At 35.4% G+C, this 23,098-nt stretch overlaps 1 protein-coding gene across 2 annotated transcripts in view; it reads left to right on the forward strand.

Moving 5' to 3' along the window:
- Positions 1 to 23,098, forward strand: part of ITGA1 (integrin subunit alpha 1) — a 175,616-nt gene that overhangs the window by 139,098 nt on the left and 13,420 nt on the right. For both annotated transcript variants that reach the window (XM_004737905.3, XM_013051321.2), the window contains exons 16-24: positions 1,429 to 1,595; positions 2,974 to 3,110; positions 5,084 to 5,194; positions 7,173 to 7,382; positions 9,138 to 9,218; positions 14,369 to 14,445; positions 17,072 to 17,161; positions 18,556 to 18,658; positions 21,894 to 22,007. In XM_004737905.3, coding sequence (XP_004737962.1) covers positions 1,429 to 1,595; positions 2,974 to 3,110; positions 5,084 to 5,194; positions 7,173 to 7,382; positions 9,138 to 9,218; positions 14,369 to 14,445; positions 17,072 to 17,161; positions 18,556 to 18,658; positions 21,894 to 22,007 — 1,090 coding nt within the window. The remainder of the gene's footprint in view (positions 1 to 1,428; positions 1,596 to 2,973; positions 3,111 to 5,083; positions 5,195 to 7,172; positions 7,383 to 9,137; positions 9,219 to 14,368; positions 14,446 to 17,071; positions 17,162 to 18,555; positions 18,659 to 21,893; positions 22,008 to 23,098) is intronic.

The following is a 23,098-nucleotide window of genomic DNA, read 5'->3' on the forward strand; positions in this document are numbered from 1 at the left end:
AATTGCACCATAACCCCTTTAAAGACTTTGTTGGGGCAGAGGAACGTGCGGTGGAAAGTGGTCAAGGCAGCCTCATTCCTGAAGGATCCAAACTATGAGCAGGGAAGTAGATATGCTAGTTCATTGCTGGTGAAAGAGCAAACTGGTTAAAATGCATTAGAAGGTATTTCTATTCTATTCACTTATTTGCCAACAAGTGTTAAAGAGCCTTAGATTATTCATACTTTTTAACAAGGAATTTGCTTCCTAAAAATTTTTAAAGATTTAATCTACATCGAAGATATATAATCTTTAGAGTCATCACAGCACTGTGGTAGGAACTATATTTTTTTAAATAAATTAAGGAAGGACCGAATAAATAGATTACAACACGTGCATATGTTGGAATAGTATCTTGCCATTAAAACTAATGTTCCCAGAAAAATACAGATATTGGAAATCTGTTCATTATATTATGATGCTTTAAAAGTATGTATGGATGTATATGGATGTGTGTATCTCTCTATACACACGCGTGTGCACACACACACATCTATACATATAGAGATACATTCTGCAGAGAAAAAGAAGCACATCAAATATTAATGGTGATTATTGCTGAGTGGTAGAATTACAAATGATTTCTGTTTTTCTTGTTTCCTTTTTTTATGTTTCCCTGTCTTCTATGGCTAAAATGTTTAAAATAAAAATAATTAAAAATTTTTAATTAATGCAAAAGCAAATCAAAGACTTATGTATTCACGAGATACGTATCCCTAGTACCTGTACTTGCCTGTACAGGTATTACAGTGCACAAGAGTTGTCCACAGGCCTTGGGACTCTTTCCAGATTGGGAACAAACTCAAAGATTCCCAAAATACCGTTTTGATTCTGAGGTTGCACCTGAGCACGTGGTTCCATCTTCCTTCCATCAAAGGCAAAACAGATTTTTGGCTTATGAACTGTAAGGAATGAAAAATAATTTTCCTTCTAGCCTTTTGAGCTCTTGGCTGACAACCCATAACAAAAGACAGATTAACAAGAGAAAAACAAACAAGTTTATTAACATGCACACCCCATGTATACATGGGAGATAGCCAGAGAAAAATGAGTAATTCTTTGAGGTGGCTTAGAATTCGGACTTAAATACCGTCTTACTAGAGGAAGGGAAGAAGGTATGTAGGCCTCCCTGGGGAGAGAAAACACTGCGCTCTGCTCATGCACATGTTTTCTCGCACTCTCACTCGCTCTCTCAAATAAATAAATAAAATTGTTAAAAATAATTAAAACAATAAATCTTTTTTAAAAATCACCAAAGAACGTGAATCCTGCGAGCCCAACTATACACAAAAAAGAATCCCCATCAGTGCATTCGCACTGCACTCCCATAATGATGGCGTTGATGAAATATGAAGATTGGGGAGTAATCGTCATTGTTTCTGTTTGTAGGTCCCGAGATGTGGCTGTAGTTAAAGTGACCATGAATTTTGAACCCAATAAAGTGAATATCCAAAAGAAAAACTGCCGTGTGGAAGGAAAGGAAACAGTATGCATAAATGCTACCGTGTGTTTCGATGTGAAATTAAAGTCCAAAGAAGACACAATTTTTGTAGCTGGTAAGTGTCTTATGTGTACCAAGTACTTTGGGGCAAGAGAACAATACATTTGCTCCCACCTGAGGACTTCCAGTAAGATATTGTATTTTTCCCTGATGATAGGGATCTGCATATCAGATTTGCTCTGTGAACATGTTGAATCTTGAAAAAAAAAATCTACTGAAGAGAGAATATGTTACAGAACCAATAAAATCTGGAGCAGAAACTATATGCTTATATGCAATGGTCTCCACAGTCCATGGTTCCCCTCTGGCTCTCCCATTTACCACAAACTACAATGTGCTAAAAACAATAAGAATAATACCAGCTCAGAAGTAGAGTTTGGACGTTGGGCACTCCAGGAGCCCAGTTGTCCTTCCTGTGGGTTTGCACAAACCCTGTCTTCCTTCTCCTGCCCTCTCTTTACTAGGACTGCTATTGCAAAGGGCATGAATGCTTTGCCAGCCCACTCTCTGAGATCTCTTTGCTCCACTCAGAACGTGATCCTGGTTTTTGAGCGTCAGACATATTGTGTGTGTGTGTGTTCTCAGGCACAGTCTAGGAATGTCCTCCTCCCTACACATACACTTCCTGGCGTGTTTTTATAATGATACTGAAATATGTTGGAGTCAAAACTGTGGAGGTCATTGGCTGCAAAATAGTAATTTACTCTATAAACCAAATGTAAATAGAATATGAAAAATCATTAATCCTTAAGGTCTGTTTTTCTTAGTTTGCTCTTCATGTGTATAATTATGCTCGCCAATAGCCCTCTGACTAGTTTTAGGTATAGAAACATATAATATGATTTACATTTCTACATACAGCACTATTTCAGTCTCATTTATTTTTATAAAATCAGCGATCAAATAAGTAGAATGATTGCCTTTTTAGAAAGTATAGGTTTAACTTGTTTTTTATTTTGGTACTCCTATTTTATGAAATGTATTTGGTAAGCTTCTTTTATTACATGCTTTGAAGAGTCTGAAGTGACTTTTTCATAAAACAGATAAGAATTCATTAGTGCATATTTTTCCGTCTATTGAAATAAAATCAATATTCTAAACAAGGCTTCAACATTGCTAAACTAAAAAAAAAAATTAAGTGAAAACCCAATAAACACATGCATAATCAGAAATTTAGTTTCTTTGTTGGTGTACATGTTGTATGAGTATGTGGGTATGCATATGTACACATGCACACACACACACACAGAAAGTAGTTCTGAAGGTTATCGTCATCACTGGAACTACCATTGTACTACAGTAGTGTAGACAAGCTGAGTAATAGAAACTTTCTGTTGACTGTTTGCTCAAGAGATTTTGCTATAAAGCTAATTTAATGAACTGAACCATATGAAAATCACCCCAGGCAAATATTTCTGCCATTTTGTTTCCAGATATGCAGTACCGCGTCACACTAGATTCACTAAGACAAATATCACGAAGTTTTTTCTCTGGAACTCAAGAAAGAAAGATTCAAAGAAACATCACAGTTGAAGAAACAGAATGCACTAAGCTCTCCTTCTACATGTTGGCAAGTAAATCATATGTTATAACTGCTTTATTCCAAATCAAGAATAAAGCATAAATGTCTTGTTTCAAGCCAATCTTATGATTTTTATTTCAAAGTGCACATGATGAAGTAAACTTCATTTATTTGGTCACTTTATCAGAAAATCACAGGCCTGATCTTCTAATTTCCAGATGCATTTCATAAAACCATCTTTCATCTTCCCTGCGTGTGTTATCAGTTATCCGTATATTATGGAATAGTAGAAGGCACACGGGACTAGTTGATAAGAAACCTGCATTCATTCATTCATTCATTCATTCATTTTTTGCATTCATTCACTTATTCTTTCAAATTGAAAACATCATTTAACTTTTGTGGGCCTCATCTGTCAAATGTGTATCACATTTGATATAAGTGCTTACATGCCCTGAGGAGAAACTGTTGGGCCATATTCTTTTGGGGGTCCTTTCTTGTCCACTGAACTATATGTTTCACTCTTTGACTTTAAATCGAAGAGAAAAAAAAAATCTGCTATTTTCTATCATCCATAGACTTTGTGCTACCTAAGTTTCTTTCCATTACACTAATAAGGGAGGCTTGGGAAGCAAATTATTAATCCCCAAAGATGGCTAGGAAGCCAGTTTGAACCATTTAAATACATTTTATTGAGTCATTATATAGAGAGAGAGAATGTTCCCAATAAGGGCAGGAGTTTTTTTAACACTTTCTTATAATGCACATGATACTTAAAAAAAAAAGAGGGAAGAGTGGATGTAATGACAAAATACTGATTTTAGTGACTGAGACAGACTTGAGATTTATACATGATCCTGGAACTTTACAGGAAAACAGGCCGATTTCCCCCCACATCTGATTTATTTCTATATTCTTGATGTATTCATATGTATAGTCAGGGGAGGAAAGTGATAGGAAACATACCTATTAGTGTTCTGTATTTTTCTTCAGTGATTTTCAAGTCAATTTTCCCCATAATATATATCAAAATTAACCTATCTGTCAACACTAAGATCAATCTATAATCAGAAAGAAAAAAAACTGGAGTTATCCTCCTATTTATTTCATCAGAACTGAGCATTTAGGAATTAGAACTGGTATAAAATTTGAAAGGGTGTGAAACCAGACGTGCCCCTGCCTTCAACCTGCTAGAAATCACTTAGTGTATATTTGTCTAAAATGAAGAATCTAGCTATGTGTAGGCACTTGGTAGGAAAAGGAATGATCTAGTTTCAAAATTTCTAAAATTCTTTTAGATTTTAATAGATACACGGACATTTGTTCTGGAGTCAGTCAGCCAGGATGGAATTTGTCTTAAAGCTTCCCCACATTCCAAGTGATTTTGACCAAGTTGTTTTCATTTGTAAAATAATGACTATAATAGTTATTCATCTCGGAGCTCTGTTGAAATACTTCTCAATAATGTGTGTAAAGCTCATAATCCCAGACACGCCATAAATGATGGCTGTTACTCATGATATTATAAAACAACATTGATTGCATTCATATTACTTACATATCATTTGACATTATAAAATTCTTGCAACTCAAGGCATATATTATACTAATGAAATCCAACTCAATTTAAAGCAACTTTGCTCATTTGAAGTTGGAAGTATTACATGGCAGTTTTTAGCTCAAGATCTCAAGAGAAAAGATATTCCTATGCAAGGAGCCCGGGTGCTATATGCTGCCATGGCGAAGGATGGCACATCCTATTACTACAGCAGGACTGCTGAGAAGCCGGGTGACTCAACTGGTCATCCTGAAGCCTTTGCATTCAGCAGTGTCCCTTATCATGGTAGAAGGCAGCTTCTCTCCAATGAAGCAAAAACCTGATGGCGTCGTGTCAGATCAGGTGCACAAAAATGTTCCAGTAGCCCTGACCTACAGGGGCAGAAGAAGGAATCACATAACAAGGTCAGAACATGCAGCAAATATGATACCAATGATAAAATATGTTCTGTTTCGATCTGTAGGACAAGCATGACTTTCGGGACTCTGTAAGGATAACTTTGGATTTTAATCTCACTGATCCAGAAAATGGGCCTGTTCTTGATGATTCCCTACCAAATTCAGTACATGAATATGTAAGTCGGATTTTTGTTTTAAATTCAGAATGCCTGCATGTGAACATATTGGGGGGAAAAAAAACCCTAAAACACATAGACACACACATACAACCCTAACTCATTTTTTTTAAAAAAGGAATGAGACTCTTCTAGACTTTTCTCAACTCTTCGGCTTCCTATTGTTGGAGGAACTTACAAATAGCACCTATTTTTATCTCCCCTAAATTTAGGACCAATTGAAAGAAGGACATGGATTAGCCTACAGGAATTCCCTTTATTACTAATAAACACCGGGTTCGGGTATGGCTTAGGCATATTGGATGTCCTCCTGCTGAACAAGGCATAGACCACAGATAACCAAGTGCATTCATCAGCAGTGCTCCTCAATCTCAGGCCTCTTTCAAGGGGGCCCACCTCATAAAACTTGCAGAATGGAAATAGAGAGCAAGAATGTATGGCTCCCATGGGCACAAGAGCAGAAGAGGTGGGAAGAGCTGTACTCCCCCCGCTCCTGCTTCCAAATCCACAGAGTCCATTGTCTTGCCCCTGAGAAAGAGTGAGCGAGCAAGTAGAAGATGGGGTGGCACCGGTGGAGGAAACATTCGGGGTGGGGAATTCGTTTTCTCTACACCCGTATCTTTCACTTTCACTTTCTTCCTTTCAAGAATAGTGATTGGGTGTCTTATATGTACCAAGCTTCAGAGTTTACAATCTAACCTAGGAAACAGGTTTTATTGGATTAAAGCACGTGGTCTGGAGGAGAATTTAATTGTTTGATGGGAACTTCCGCCTCAGCAGACAGAAGTTGTGACACTTAAGTGGAGACCTGAAGCCTAGGAGGATTTTCCATCCTCTTCATAGGAGTGGAGGGAGCAGTGTTTTATTCACAGAAACGTGTGTAAAAGGTCTGAGGCATAAAGGAACTGCACTAAACTCTCTAATGTGGCTGAAGCTGAAGAGCGAGGTGGGAAGGTGACGTGGGATAGGGAGGGAGGCATAGGAAGGAACCAGGTTGTTCTGGGCTTCATGCTACTGCACAGATTATCTTGAAGCAATGGGATGCTGTTGGTAGTTTTAATTGTTTCAGTGATAGCACTGGATTTATATCTTTTTAAGGATTACTCCACCTGCAGCGTGGAGAGTGATTGGAGGAACCGTGGTTGGAGCAAGAGTGGGTGCGGGAGACCACTTAGGCATCGGTTGCATTCGTTCGGGGAAAAATAAGGATGGCTAGGCTAGAGGTGATGGTGGCAATGAGAGTTGGGAGATGCTTAGAAGAGAGGTAGAATGGAGGGCTCTTAGTGAAGGTTTAGACAAGAGGGTGGGGCTTAATGGGAAGACCAGTCAAGGAAACTCTAGCTACGTGGTTTGACCATTTGTTACCTCTGAGCCCTATTGCATTTCTAAGGTTTTTATTCTTTTCCATAGAAAATCTCATAACGGGAGTTGAGTGTTGAAGTGTTCTCTCATAGATTTAGATCTTAGAGTACTTGACTTGATTTTTTTAAAGATTTTATTTATTTATTTATTTATTTATTTATTTGACAGAAAGAGAGATCACAAGTAGGCAGAGAGAGAGGGGGAAGCAGGCTCCCTGCCAAGGAGAGAGCCTGACGCAGAGCTCAATCCCAGGACCCCAAGATCATGACCCGAGCCGAAGGCAGAGGCTCTAACCCACTGAGCGACCCTGGTGCCCCTTGACTTGATTTTTTTGAAACTATTCTACTCTGGCAGACTAAAGCCAGCAAAAAACATGTGTGAAAACTGTGCGGTCTCTAAGGGACTGAAAGAATTTATATTCAGAAGTTTATTCTTTTTCCCTATAAATTATAGGAATAAACTTAAAATTCCTCATGACTTCTGCAGCGGAGTCTGTTCTCTTTATAAGTTGCTTAACTTAGTTTGGCAATGTGTCACTTCACCAAGCAGGTTAATAAGTAATTTTCAATCATGCTTAACTAAATGTTGAAAAACACTTTCCTGTGACCATTTTCAGATTCCTTTCGCCAAAGACTGTGGAAACAAGGATAAATGTATCTCGGACCTCGCCCTGAAAGTATCCACTGCAGAAAAGGACCTGCTTATTGTCAGGTCTCATAATGATAAGTTCAATGTTAGTCTCACAGTCAAAAATAAAAAGGACAGTGCCTATAACACCAGAACCATAATGCACTATTCTCCAAATCTAATTTTTTCAGGAATTGAGGTAAAGTTTTAGTTTATATTTGTTTATTCTTGTAATAATCATTTATTGAGCCGACTTTTCCTGCTACTGAACTAATTGTTTTTATTGGGTTTAGAAGAATAGAGAGCATTTTGGACAAATTATTAGTACTCACTAATGGTGAAAGTATGAAACTTTTTTTTAAAGTTGTTTTTTTTTTTTGATGAATGTCTTTAGAGATCTATGACTTTTCTTAGGTTCAGTATGAGGATAGGATCACTGATGTATCAAAATCATACATTTTATAGAGGCATTACATAGCTGAAATTGAGACAAACCCAAAGAAAAATATACACATAACAGAGTCAAGACAGTTAAACAGAGGTACAGAGAAAGGAATGTACGTATGGAATAAAAAAATATTTACATGAAGAAAAATAAAGGTACCACTTCTCATTTTCTATGTAAAATCCTTACATTGGAAAGAGAGATATTATATAACATGTCATTGTCATAACAATTCTTTTTCATCTTGGCAATAACAGACAGCTGCATAAGATGCTATATCAGCAATAATTAGTACTTTCACATTTGAATTTTGCTTTTAATTCTGATCTCTGAATGAATTCCCCTTATTTACAATTCTGTCTATATGTATATGAATTAGTAATATGTATGATTAATACAATATTAGAACTCTATTGTCCAGTTTCTGTAAATTCAGACTTTCACTGATATTACTCTCTATTTATTAGGATACCACTTAAGGACATGATGACTAACAGAGGCTTAAAAAATGACCTCCATTACTACCTCATATTTTAGATTCAGTAAAGAATGTTAATTGTAAATCCAACTGTGCAAAGTGATGCTAGAAAAATGTTACCACTGAATTTTTCTCTGGAATGTGGACTATATTAAAAATCATTGCCAGTATCCTCTTCAACTAACTTCATGGCTTTGGAAGAGAGGGAGGACTATAAAAATAAACAACGTGTCTCCCCTACTTCTATTAACAATAAAAACAGTAATAATAATGACAGCCTTTTCCTGAGTCATATTATGTTCCAGGCACTGTTCTAAGCATTCCATTTACTCAATTCTCATTAAGTAGTTAGGTATTTTTGTACTACAGAGATTCTAAGATAAACCCTTTCGGTTACATTTTAACTTTACTGTAACCGCATTTTACAGTTGATATATTTACTTACCTGGCAGCATTTCCCCTCCTCTTATTCGTACACAAAATACTGGCAAGTCTCCTACTATTCAGTGGCATTTACAGTTAGATAAAATTGAGTATGACTGACCTCACTTAACAGAAAATCAGGCTCAGAGAAGTGAGCCTTTCTCCTTGACAAGGAGAAAGCTAATAGTGATGGAGTCAGAATTGAACTCCTGGTGGTCTCAGGTCCGAACCTGTGCTCTTACCACTGAGTGAAACTCTTCTCACGACAGCCAGCCACTCACTGTGGGCTTCCACGTGGCAGTCTGATATGTGTGGATTATTTCATCTATCCTATGTGGCACATGCTGTTAATACGTCCATTGTGCAGTGGGACACCTAGACAAGATATGTGATGTGCTTTGCCTTACAGTCTCCCTCAAGTAATGTTTTCAGATTTCCCATGGTTGGTGAGACAGGTGATCCCATAATGCTGTGACTTTCCCAACTAAACTGAGAGACAAATCTTAGTAAGGCAGAGTCCAAGGCACAGCTGGGAAAAATCTGGAAAAACCAAACCCAAGCATTTCACCTGTGTGTCTGTTCTAATTCTGCTTACTTTTTCTTCCAAGGCTATCCAAAAAGACAGTTGTGAATCCAATCATAATCTCACATGTAAGGTTGGCTATCCTTTCCTGAGAAGAGGAGAAGAGGTAAGCAGATTATAAAACATACATATGGCAACCGGATATGAAAAATGCCGTGCTCAAAGTTAAATGTATAAATCCCTCTAATGGTATTCTAGGATGATGCAGATGAAGAAGGTTGAGTTCAAGATTTTGAGACATTGGAATCAAGAACCAATTAGTGCATGAGTCAAACTCAAGCGCTAAGACAAAATTTAAAATTATACTTGATATTTTATCCAATAGTAGTGGGCTTTTCTGGCCTGTAGACAAAACAAATCTTTCAATTTTTTAGAATCTTTTAGAACTTTAGAATAGAAACTCTTTAGTATAGAAACTCTTTTTTTCATTTCTCTCTCTCTTTTAAATAATATCCTCATTGATATATAATTCACATACCATAAAATTCACTTATTTAAACTGTACAGTTAAGTGAGCTTTTGTATATTCACCAAATGGTGAATTCTGCAGCCATCACCACAATCAATCTTAGAACATTTTTGTATCCCCAAAAGAAACTCTGTACACATTACCAGTTACTTCTCTTTTTTCTCCTCCAGTCCCTCCCCCAACCTCAGGCAACCACTAATCTACTTTCTTTCTTTATGGGTCTACCTATTCCAGACATATCATATAAATGGAATCATACAATCTGTGATCTTTTATAGCTGACTTTTTTCATTTACCATAATGTTTTCAAGGTCCATCCATGTATCAGCAGTTCCTTTTTATTTCCAAATACAATTCCATTTTGTGGATGTAACGGATTTTATTTATTCATCTATCATTTGTATTGTTTTTGCTTTTTGGCTACTATGCGTAATACTACGAATATCCGAGTATCTGTGTACAGGTTTTAATATGGGGATGTTGTCCATTCTCTGAGGGTGGAATTCCTTGGTTAGGTGATAACTATGTGCAACATTTTAGGAAACTGAAAAACTGTTTTCCAAAGTGACTGCCCCATCTTCCATTCCTACCATCAATATATGTCTTTCTTCACATTGTTACTGCCTGTGATTTTGATTTGTGTTTCCTTAATAGCTAATGATGTTGGACATCCTTTCCTGTGCTTACTGACCATGTGTATATCTTCTTTGGAGAAATGTCTATTCAGATCCTTTACTATTTTTTAATTGGAATGTCTTTTTTTTTTATTATTGAGTTGTGAGAGTTCTTCATATATTCTGCTTTCAAGTCACTTATCAGATAAATGATTTGTAAATATTTTCTCCCATTGTCTTTTCACTTTCTTTTTTTCAAAGATGTTATTTATTTATTTGACACAGAGAGAGAGCACAAGCAGGGGGAGCAGCAGGCAGAGGTGGGGAGAGAAGCAAGCTCCCTTCTGAGCAAAGAGCCCAATGTGGGGCTCTATCCTGAGACCCTGGGATCATGACCTGAGCCGAAGGCAGATGCTTAACCAACTGGCCACCCAGACGCCCTTGTCTTTTCACTTTCTTGATGATGCCCTTTGAAACACAAAGATGTTTACTTTGATGAAGTCTAACTAATCTATTTATCCTTTTGTCCCTCATGCTTTGCTAACCCAAGATCACAAAGATCTACTCCTATGTTTCCTTCCAAGAGCTGTATAGTTTTAGCTGTTACATTTGGGTCTCTACTCATTTTGATGAACTTTTGTATATTGTGTAAGAAGGAGAGGGTCCAACTTCATTCTTGGCATGTGGATATCCAGTTGCCCCACACCATCGGTTGAAAATGTCATTCATTCTTCCATTGAATTGTTGTGGCTCTTTTATTGAAAGTGACTTGACCATAAACATATGGGTTTATTTCTTGATTCTTAATTGTATTCCATTGATCTAGATGTCTGTCTTTATGTCAGTACACTGTTTTAATTACTGAACTCTTTTGCAATCTTTGCAATCTGAAAATGTAAGTCTTTCAGCTATGTTTCCCTTTTCAAAGTTGTTTAGCTCTTCCAGGTCCCTTGTATTTTCATCTTCACTTTAGGGTCAGCTCATCATTTTCTGCGAAAAAGGCCAGCTGGAAGTTTGATAGGGAGTACACTGAATCTGCAGATTAGTTTGGGGAGTATTACCATCTTCAAGATATTAAGTCTTTGGTCTGTGACTATGGGATGTCTTCCTATTTATTTAGATCTTCTATTTTAATTACTTTCAAAAATGTTTTATATTCTTCAGAATACAAGTTTTACACATCCTTTGTTAAATGTATTCCTAAGCATTTATTCTCTTTTAATGCTATTTTATTTTTGTTTCTTTCTTTTTTCTTTTTTTTTAAAGAGAGAGAAAGTGGTAGAGATGGGCAGATGGGAGGGAGAGAATCTTAGACAGACTCCACACTCAGCACAGAGCCCAGCATGGTGCTTGATCTCATGGCCCTGAGATCATAATCTGAGCTGAAATCAAGAGGCAGATGCTTAAACCACTGAGCCACCTAGGCACCCCCTTTAATGCTATTTTAGATGAAATTCTTTTCTTAAATTTATTTTCAGATTGTTTATTCCTCATGTATAGAAATACAAATGATTTTTTAATATTGATCTTTTGTCTTGAAACCTTGCTGAAATTATTAGTTCTAATAGTTCTTTAGAGGATTCCTTAGGATATTCTATATATAAGATCATGTCATCTGCAAATAGAGGCATCCTTCCCAAGCCAGTACCTTTTATTTCTTTTTCTTGCCTACATACCCTGGCTAAAACCTACAGTAGTAGTTGAACAGAAGTGAGAGAGTGCTTTCATGTCTTTTTGAAAACAATATTTGTTTCCATGAAAAACAGAATAGTTATCGTCTTGAATGATAAACAACATATTTGCATATATTTTCATTGAAGGTTACTTTTCAGTATATTTGCTCCTCCATTCATATTGAGTTAATGAGGGAAATATTGAATCAAAGTGATGAGATAAGAAGATATTTTACTTACTTGACTTAAGTCTTTAAAAAAAAAGATAGAAATACCATCCCAATTTCAACTTCTTCACATTATAACATTTTTTAATATAAAACTTCAAAATAGATCATTGTCACCTTTATCACATATCCTAAAAAGATGACAAACACTGAGTTAGACATCTGGAAATGACAGAGTCATATCTATAATGAAGTCTTTTAGCTCCTCTTTTTGCAAATGAGAATTCAGAAAGGTCTTTTCCCTTCACACATACGGCATAGCTACTAAGGACTGAAAAAACTACTAATGACAGTAATTATCACTGAATTCAATAAACCATTTTAGCTATGAAAATAACTAGGTGTACCACTTTAATTTAGGAACCTCATTATCGAGCCCATTTCTTGACTATCTCAAATGAAATTTATTGTGAAATTACGTTTCTTCCCTAAAAATCTATAAAACATATATCCTATTTGAAAAAATATACCCATGATTCCTCTATTTTGACATAGAAATAGTGAATTTCAACTCATTTCTACTTCTTCCTCTGACCACTATAATTAACCATGGAACTATCTCCATTTCTTTAAGAATAATAATAGAGCCTGTATTACATTTCAGCATTTAGAGATATTAATTGCAATCTTAATTACTTTTCAATCACTTTTTCTTTCTTTAACAATTCCTTGCTGCTTAGAGCAAAAGCTTAAATCAAAGCATCTCATGCCATCAATATAGAGATGGGAAAATAATTTGCAAGGGATTTTTGCATGGGCTTTACACTTAGGATATACTTTGACTTCAAGATCTAAATTTATGGTTTAAACATTTCAGGATCATGTCAATAGAGAATAGGCACCTTCTTCAACCCTACTTCTCTGCTAGTATCTTCCCAAAGTCTGAAGACTCATCAGAAATGCCAAGACTTAAATGTTCAGGCCAGTCAGGGGTCTAATGAAGGCAGGAAAAAAGGAGCTCACTGAGAGGCAATTTGGCAATTGGACCCTTTGTGAAGTATTATAGTTCAAACCCACCCAGTAATCTCCTATTAGAATTATGATTATTATTTCAATGCAAGAAGCATACTGCAGATCTGCAGATTCTTAAGAAAAGATTTTTTTTTAGTGTAACCCAAAATATATGTGGAAAGAAAATACAAAAGAAAACTCCACACATAATACAGTACAACCATGCAAATCTCATGACACATGAATTCTAATCCTGTGAATGGGCCTAAATTGATTAAGAGAGCTTTCAATACCAAACTCTGCCCTGTCTGGCACTTAATCACAAAAGTAAAATTTTAAAAGTCTCTATTAATTATGCACTTTGAGCCATCTTTTTGGCTGGCCAAATTCCAAAACACTCTAGTTAGCGCAAACCAAGATTAGTTTTCAGAATAGAAAATAGCTTAATGAAGATTATCATGAGGGGTCTTGGACTAGAACTTTGCTGAGAACCTGTGTCTTCAAATAAGTAATCCAGTTTCTGGCCTGTCTGTCAGTGTTTATGAAGAGTCCTAATTATATAGTTTCTATGCTCAGGCATCGTTTTTAAAAATAAGTTAACCTGTACCAGAATGTTGGTATAACAAAAATGTTTTCCTTAGGTATTATTTTTTAGGTATTAGTTTTTCTTAGGTATTAGGTGTTAGTTTTTCTTAGGTATTAGGTGTTAGTTTTTCTTAGGTATTATTTTAACTATCCAATTTGTAAGCAAAACTTACTACATTATTGTTATTATTATAGTTTATTATAAATAAGTCTTTTATTTTTTCATTTTATTTTTATTCCTTAAAAGCCCAAAACTTTTTGTACTATTCAAATTAATGGACCCACATAGTTTTCCCCTATTTTATAATGAACATATATAGATGGTAGAAGTTTACATATTAAAGTTTAACTATGACTATTTCATAATTACATTGCTTATGGTTGTGATCTGGTAGAAAATGGTAATGTAATACATAGAATGTACCTTCATGGTAATAGTTTATATATATATATATATATATATATATATATATATATATATTTATTAATGTGATTTGAATAAAGTGTTTAAATTCATATTAATATACAAAGCATATTTCATACTTACATCCAAAAGTATATGTATATCTTGTTCTGTTTTTGAGATGTGATTAGGTTTTATTTTCTTAGGTAATATTTCTTAAATAACTTTGCAGTTTCAGTCTAGGAAATATCATTACTGTAATTAAATATTTTGATCGATGTAAATATTTTACTACTTTATCTGTTACTAGACTAAAAATATTTTTATTTCATAGGTTACTTTTAAAGTATTATTTCAGTTTAACACATCTTATCTCATGGAAAATGTGATCATTCACTTAAGTGCAACAAGGTTGGTTGATATGTGTGCATGAGTGTATGTATGTAAATGTATAAGTATGTAATTTCATTATTTAGAATATTTTGCTTTATAGACTCACTAGAACTTCTTACAGCTTTTATGAGAGACCAGTAAAAGTAAAAGGTGTGAACCCCCTTACTTCACAAAAACATCCATATGATTAACTTAAATAAGAAATTTAGAATTAATGCCAATATTAATGCACCTACCAATATTAAACCATTGATTCTATGAGCTGTAAAACACGTTGTAATCACATATTACTTATATCTATCAAATTGCATTTAAATTTATTTAAAAATTTTTACAGGATTGCTATTTTAACTTGTACTGGCAGCCCATCAAGTTCAACTGGATCATTAAATGGATTTAAAGTTTTATGATGCCCTTTTGTAGTTTAATACATTTTATCCAAATCAGTCAGATCTTCTGAAAGATATCACCCAATACCCATATAACAAGTAACAAATAACAAAAGGCTAATAAGGAAACTAAAATAGTGTCTTAGCTTTCTTCTAAGTATAATCACCCACGGGACCAAAAACTCCTTGAAATAAAATTCTATCTTTTGTTGCTTTATTCCCCGGTATCTAGCATGGTGCCTCACATCCAATAATTGCTGAGTAAATATAGAATGAATGAATAAATGAGAAAATAAATTAATGGGTAAATGAATTCTGTATGCTCAATTTAATCCAGCTCAAGAAATATTTATTTGACATCTACTACAGACAAGATATTGAATTTGTCACTATAGGGAATATAAAAATTAATAAGGGTTTAAACTTCATGGAGTAAACATTAAATAGGAGGCAAAGACTAATATATAAATTATTATAATATAGGGTACAACAAGGAAAATTCATTAGAGAAATAAAAACTGTGTATCAGAGACATAATAGAGGTTAAGTTATATCCACTTGACAATGAGACCCCAAGAAACCTTTATCAAGGAGAAGGACCTTAAAGGTTGGGGAGCAATGCATAGGTTAGTAAATGGAATTAAGTAGAGCATTTTAGGAAAAGTATACAGCTTGAGCAAAAACTCAATAGTGAACCACTAGACCTACTGAGGGAATATCAGGTAATCCATTTTAGCTCAAATATAGAGAATACAAAAAGAAGTAACAGAAGATAAACAGGGAGTGTGCATCCCACCATGTTATGGTGAGTATTGAATGTAAGAATAGGGCATGTTTACTTAACTAAGCAAACCATAAGGAGCCAGAAAAGTTCTTGAGGGGTGAAGTTTATATACAGAGCTAGCTGGTTCTTAGGAAGACTAATTTGGCCACAGTAGGGAACAGGTAGGAGAAGATGGGACCAGTCATAGCAAAAGCCCTGTCCCACAAATATCTATAACCCAAAGTAGGGTTCTGCTTTTGCTCTACTCTAGCTCACACCAAGCCACTTAGCACACTTAGGTATGGCAAAGCCATTGAGAGGTCCTCATTGTCCATTCTGCGAGACCAAATGCTAGGTGCTTGGTCACTTGGTGGAGAGGGTATGTGTGATAAAAATAATGAAAGCTAGTATTTTTTATTTCCTACATCTAGGCACAATGTTGAGCACTTTACATGTACTATAATCATCATTTATTTATCACTTATGATAAATCCCCATTTTATAGATGAAGAAACCAAGGCAAAGAGAAATTAAATAACAATACCATGCATGCTGGCCCCAGAGCCAGTGTTGGTAACTGTTATACCCCTCACTGTGCTTTTTTTTAAATGCATGGGAGTATGAGATATGCATATGCATGTGTAAATATGCATGCCTTTACCTAATGTATAATTGAAATGACAACTTAAGGGAATAAATCTTGAACAAATAACATAAGCATCAAATAATAAGCATGGAAGGACTATTAAAACAAGAAGATGAAAGATTTTATATTGACTTTCCACCATGTAAACCTAGTCATGTCTCTTTGTGAGGTCCTCATCGGTGAGGAATAAATAAGAATCACTTTGTGAGAAGAATAAATGAAACAAGATGGGATTGGGAGGGAGACAAACCATAAGTGACTCTTAATCTCACAAAACAAACTGAGGGTTGCTGGGGGGAGGGGGGTGGGCAGAAGGGGGGTGGGGTTATGGACATTGGGGAGGGTATGTGCTTTGGTGAGTGCTGTGGAGTGTGTAAACCTGGCGATTCACAGACCTGTACCCCTGGGGATAAAAATATATGTTTATAAAAAATCTAAAAAAAAAAAAAGAATCACTTTGTGATCTTTGTTAAAAACACAAATTCCTAGGTCCCACCTCAAACCTACCTACTAAATCTGTATTTCAAGGAGCAAAGCCTAGTAATCTGTGTATTTAATGACTGAGCCAGAGTTACTTATCCATAATCTTCATAGAAGTTTGAGAAATCATTCTGGCTTTCAACCCTAGCTACAATTCAGAATCAACTTGGGAAATTTAATAATACCCATTTTTGACCTCCCTCCCCACCCTGACTGAACAACAACAAAACAAAAACGCAAAAACAAGAATTCTACTCTTATGCTTTTGTTTAGTTGCCAAGATAAGCTTGCCTTTCAAATGCTCAGAAATGTCTCTAAATAGTCCGTAGTTTCATGATTCGTCTGAACATGCTATGTATTTCCTAGTGACAGCGAAGAACCTCCTGAAGCCCTTTCTGATAATGAAGTAAACATTTCTATCCCGGTAAAATATGAAGTTGGACTTCAGTTTTACAGGTAGGAGGAAACTGCATTTTTACGTTGATGCTTTTCTACAAACCCAGTGGTTCTCAAAGTGTGGTCCTTGGCCAAGGGCATCAGGAACACCTGGGAACTTAGGCAAATTCTTGGCCCCACCCCCAATCTACTGAATCTGATTCAGTACTCTGGGGCCCAGAAATCTGTGTTAAACAAGCCCTCTGGAAAATTTTCATGTCCTCTAAAGTCCCAGCATGCTAAATAATCTTATATGTGAGGTGCTAATGATCCTGGATGGCATTAGCAGTCCACTCTAAACTCATTACCAGTCCAGTCTAAACTCTGAAGACCTAGAAGACGTAATTTACAAATGCTAGTGTTCTTGGAGGTCACCAGCATATTTCTTAGCCCTAATTTCTCGTTGTGAGGGATCTGATCAGCCTGGCCATTCTGGACACACTAGATTAAATCTTTCTTATTGATGAGGGCTGTTTACTTCTTGCATAATTCATAAATTGTCCTTTCCCCTAAGAACTTTCAATCTATCCAAACACAAATCATATTGGCAATGTTTCCCACTACTTATTCCCTTGCTTAAGCAAGACTCCAAGCTTTTGCTAAAAAAAAAATATATATATATATATATGTGCAATGTATATAAAAAGTATATAAAAAGTATATAAAAAGTATAAGAGGCAAGTTTAGTCTAAAAGTCTTATTTTATTACTTTATTTTCTATGGTACTTTGCCTTTTTTTGATAACAACAAAAATGAGAGGATCATAGGGTTTATATAAAAATAGATTTTGTATATATTATTTAGCCTCTGAATTCTATTTGCTGTTTTCTATCTGCTGTTATCCACTTCTCTTGGTACAATGATTTTTTCCAAGAATTTTTCATTTTATTAAAATTTTGGCAAACACCTATAATATTTTTATTATACTTCATTCCACCAAGTTCATCCAAAGAACATGGAGAACTTGTATGGAAAAGAATGAATTTTTAAATTTAGCAGTAAATATAGGCCTTTAATATGAAAAGCTTAACATTTTTTTAAATCTATTTAAAATTCAGCACTACTAAAAATATTAAGTTTTAGCCTCATTATTCACAAAATATAAATGATGTTAGTGAATTAATAGAAACTTTCACTTGGTAACAATGAAACTTTTATTTTAAAGTTGTATATATTTTCACATTTTAAGGCCAAATTGGCTTCAGTGACTTACTGAACTAAATTATATAGTCTTTCTCATTCTCACCCTCCTCAAAGAAGTAATTGTAGGTTTCAGGGTAAAAGAATTTACCTCTTACTTGTAATCTCTACGAGTACTTTCTGTGGGATTACGTGGTATAAAGAAAGAAAAAGAGTGAGGTCATAAAAGTTAAGCTTCATTGTGTTTTGTTTTTCTTCTTCCAATTAATTCTAAGCTCTGCAAGTGAATACCATATTTCAATTGCGGCCAATGAGACTGTTCCTGAAGTTATTAATTCTACTGAGGACATTGGAGATGAAATTAATATCTTCTACTTGGTAAGAATCTACCTCTAAATTAGTATTGTCAAGGAGTAATTTATAAGCTTATAAATTAAATGAAAGTATTAACAGACACATAGAAACATGTTGATTCAAAAGTTAAACTCTGTATTCCAGAATTTTTTTATAATTTTACTATTTTGAAGTACTTTTACTCAAAGAATTATTCATAATTATATTTTGAAGCAATTTTAAAAACTAAGGCACAGATTTCCTCTTAACACATGCTTTAGTTGACTTCCTAGAAAAAATAAATTTATAAAACCAAAGAGACACTATCTATAAACCTATAGAGTTTATTTACATTATTTTTTCAGTATGAGTGAGAAATGCACTTATAAAAAATAATTATGACTATTTCAGAAATTGATTATTTCAGATATCTTGGTAATATTTTACTTTACTCAACAAATAAATACATATCTCTTTCTCCTCATTGCTGCCTTCCATAGGTATCATACATAATTTATGTTCCTCCTACCAAATCCTTAAGTGATGTTTTCTATTACAACAATTATTTTTATCTTTGAATTCCTCATAATGAATTTTTCCTAACCATTATAGCAAGCAATTATGGACCTGAACCAGACTTTCATTTTAGGTAATGCCTACTTACAGACAGACTAGAGTTAATCTTACTCAAGTAAAAGAGGGTCCAATTCAAATGATGGATTTAAATATGTATTCAGAAGTATGACATAATACAACATTATTATCTGTGAAAATGGTCTCAATTTCTTTGGGAATTGCCCACAGTGGAAAAGGAAGTTCTCTTACACGTAAAATAAATGTATCCTCTCAAGATTCATTCTATTGTTTTTATCTGGGCTCTTTGTTAAAATTTCTATGACAAGATTTTGGCGGAAATTAGCATGAATGACAATCACCTTATTACTGAGATTATTTTTTGAAATTTCGGCTGCCAAGTTCTTCTAGCCCTATTTGCTTTTCCTAGATTAAAGAATTCAACAAAAACACAAGGAAGGAACAAAGGGAGGAAGGGAGGGAGGGAGGAATGAATTTTGAATATTATAGATCTTCGTATGGTTTACTAGGGTCCAAACTGGAAACAGGTACTCTTCAGCTATTATAAATAATGCTGATATAAATAACATTGTTAAGGATATCCCTGACCATAATTTTTTTTATCTCATTATTTTGCTGGGATAAAACTTAAAGCTGGAGTAATGGAATTGAAAAAAGAATATATGGGAACATTTTCTTAGGTGAGAGCCGTGAATGAATTTACTACTAGAAATGTACCACAGAAAATGATTGGTGATACAAAGATTTATTCTCAGAGATACTCTTTTTTTAATTTTATTGGTTTATTTATTTGTTTGTTTCTTTGTTTACTTATTTGTAAGTAATCTCAACACCCAACATGGGGCTCATACACACAACCCCAAGATCAAGAGTCACATCTTTCCCGACTGAACCAGCCAGGCACCCCTGGAAAATACTGTTACCAGTGTCATTTATAGCAGTTTAAAAATTGAAACCTGGGAACAATATAAAAGTTTAACCACATAAAATTGCTTAAGTAAATTATCAGATAGTTATTCAAGGGAGAGACAGCTAAAGAGGACATATTTTAGATTAAAAAAAAAACTTAATTCGCTATTTACTAGCTCTGTGACCTTGAAAGTTCTTTGTTCCCAATTTAACCTTGTCTTCTTATAGGTAAAATAGGGATATTAAGAGAATCTACCCCATACCGTTGTTAACAGGGTTAAAGGCACTAATGCAAATAAGAGAATTAGCATAGTGTCTGGAATATAAGTGAATATTGAACATAAACAAATATTGATATCAAAAAGAAAACAAAAAAATATTGATATCATGGTTAATATTAAGCAGCTAATAAAAGTCATATTCTCAAAGAATCTCTAAGTTTATTAGAAAAGACCATGAAATACATTTTATAAATGGGGTGCCAAATCTTGTATTTTATATGATACAAATTTTATAATGTATACATATATGCAAATGATAGGTAAATTGTACACTAAAGTGTTACCAGTGTAGGAGAATTGTAGAAAACTTCCCATTTATTTTCAATATTTTCATTGTTTCTGTAAATAACATTGTTTTTAATCAGAAGAAAATAAGAGTTAATTGCAGATTACATGATTTTTTTTTATTACTTACCAGAAAGCAGATGGAATTAGAGTGGGAGACCATGGCAGGCAAGTTTAAGGCGTATTACAATAAGAAGGGACAAAAGTCAAGGAGCATGCTTAAGAGGCCCCGCACAGCTGGTCAGGAATTCCTAGAATTCCAAGATTAAGGGATGCAACCACAGGGAATTGTTTCAGATCTGTGTAACTCCCAGTCCAGAAGGCTCAGTTAGATAGATCCTTTGGATTTTCTGGCATCTAGATTAAGGAGCTCCCTACTCACCTAGGAATTCAGCCTAGGGAAGGTGTAAAGAAGGTGGAGGTCCTGAAAATTATGCCTGAGTGGAAGAAGGGAGACCCATAGCACCTGGTTGCTCCAATTCAACCTGTGAGGACTTTTGAATAGTAAATTCAACTTCCTGATGAATTTCATCCTGCCTGGCTTTCCTTCCCTATGTGCTACACTCACCACTGGTGGCATGATGTGATATTCAGTGGGAATTGTAGTTTAGTAGATAAAAACATATAGGCAGTGAGAAAAGAATCAATGTGACTCTCATCCAACTGGATTATCAGTCGTTATTGACACAGTAGCCCTAGCTGGAGATAGGATAGTGAAAGGAAGCAGATGGCTATCTGGTTTGCCTGTGCAGTGGTGGCAGATGCCATGTGGCTGGGCTGAGAAATGATTTGTGGGCCTCAGGGGTTACAGCAGACTGGTTGAGGCAAACAAAATAGGCTCACCTGTGCTGAGTGGGTCGAGTAAATGTTCTCCTTCCTTCCCACCTCCAAAAGACTAGTGGATCCAAAAAGACGATGAGCATAAAGAAATTTAATTCTGACTTTTCTTAATCCCAGTCCTATTTTGGGACTGGGAAGATGAAGGACCAATATACATTATCGCTGATACATATGGCACTATGAAGCATCCCTATTTTATTCTTGTTTAATCATGCCAGCTCTCTGTCCAGTGCAATAAGCTGCCTGCATTCACTTTCAGATTCAAAATATTATACAACTTAAATCAGTTAAGGACAAATATCCTACCTAAGGCAGAAAGGGTGCTGTTGGAAGAGGAAGAGAGGATTAATTTTTATTTTTTTTTCCCGTAGATTAGAAAGAGTGGACATTTTCCAATGCCAGAACTTAAGCTGTCGATTTCATTTCCCAACTTGACATCAGATGGTTATCCTATGCTATACCCAAGTGGATGGTCGTCTTCTAATGTAAGTCATATGTGCCTTGGAATGACATCGTAATTATTATCTTCTTCAATTTGTATTTAAAGCCTTTTGTTCTGCATGCCACTTGTGATAAAGAACTTTACCAAAGTGACCTGGAAAATAATTTAGAAAATTTTAAATAATAATAATAACTTCCACTGGATACTTAGTAGATGCATTAGTTTCCTACAACTGCTGTGGTAACAAGTTAACCCAAGTGGGTAGCTAGAAACAACAGAAATTTATTCTTACTCGGTGCTGGAGGCCAGAGTCTGCGATCAAGTTGCCAACAATGTTTGGTCCCCCTGGAGGCTCACAGGGATGCCTCTCTCCTAGCTTCTGGGGGCTGCTGTCACCCCTTGCATGCCTGAGCTTGTGGGAGCGTAATTGCAGTCTCTGCCTCTGTCTTCACGTGCCCATCTTCCTTGAGTTTCTGTGTCTTTGCCTCTTCGGTCTCTTACAGCACAGTCATCAGTGAATTTAGAGCCCATCCTAAATGGAAAGACCTCATCTGGAGATCCTTAATTACAACTGCAATAAACCTGTTTCTTTCTTTCTTTCTTTCTTTTTTTAAGATTTTGTTTATTTATCTGAGAGGGAGGGAGAGAATGAGCACAGGAGCAGGCACAGGGTCAGAGGGAGAACCAGACTACCTGTAGGCAGGGAGCCCTAAGCTGGGCTCGATCCCAGGACCTGGAGATCATGACCTAAGCTGAAGGCAGAAGCTTAGCCAACTGAGTCACCCAGGTGCCTCCAAATGACCCTTTTTCCAAATAAGGTCATGTTCCCAGATTCCAGGTGCTAGGACTTGGGCATGTCTTTTTGGAATACTACTCAATCCACTGGAGTGGATTTTAGGTAACTACTTGTTTACTTGTGCCTTAACATGTTTGTTAAAGCTTTAATATTTTTGAGGTCATCAAACATCTCAAAAAAGAGACTTCCTAAATGCTCCTAAGCAATTTAAGAGCTGCACGTAAAACAGTAAAGCACTTTTTTACTCACTTATCCCAAGTAATAGTGGTATCGCACCCATTTTGTACCTATAGCTTTGAATAAGTCAATGTGGTAAATTGTGTTGGTTCAGTCTCTAA

Source organism: Mustela putorius, unplaced genomic scaffold (assembly GCF_011764305.1).
Source record: "Mustela putorius furo isolate JIRA1106 unplaced genomic scaffold, ASM1176430v1.1 tig00000407_pilon_pilon_pilon, whole genome shotgun sequence".
Lineage (NCBI taxonomy): Eukaryota > Metazoa > Chordata > Mammalia > Carnivora > Mustelidae > Mustela > Mustela putorius.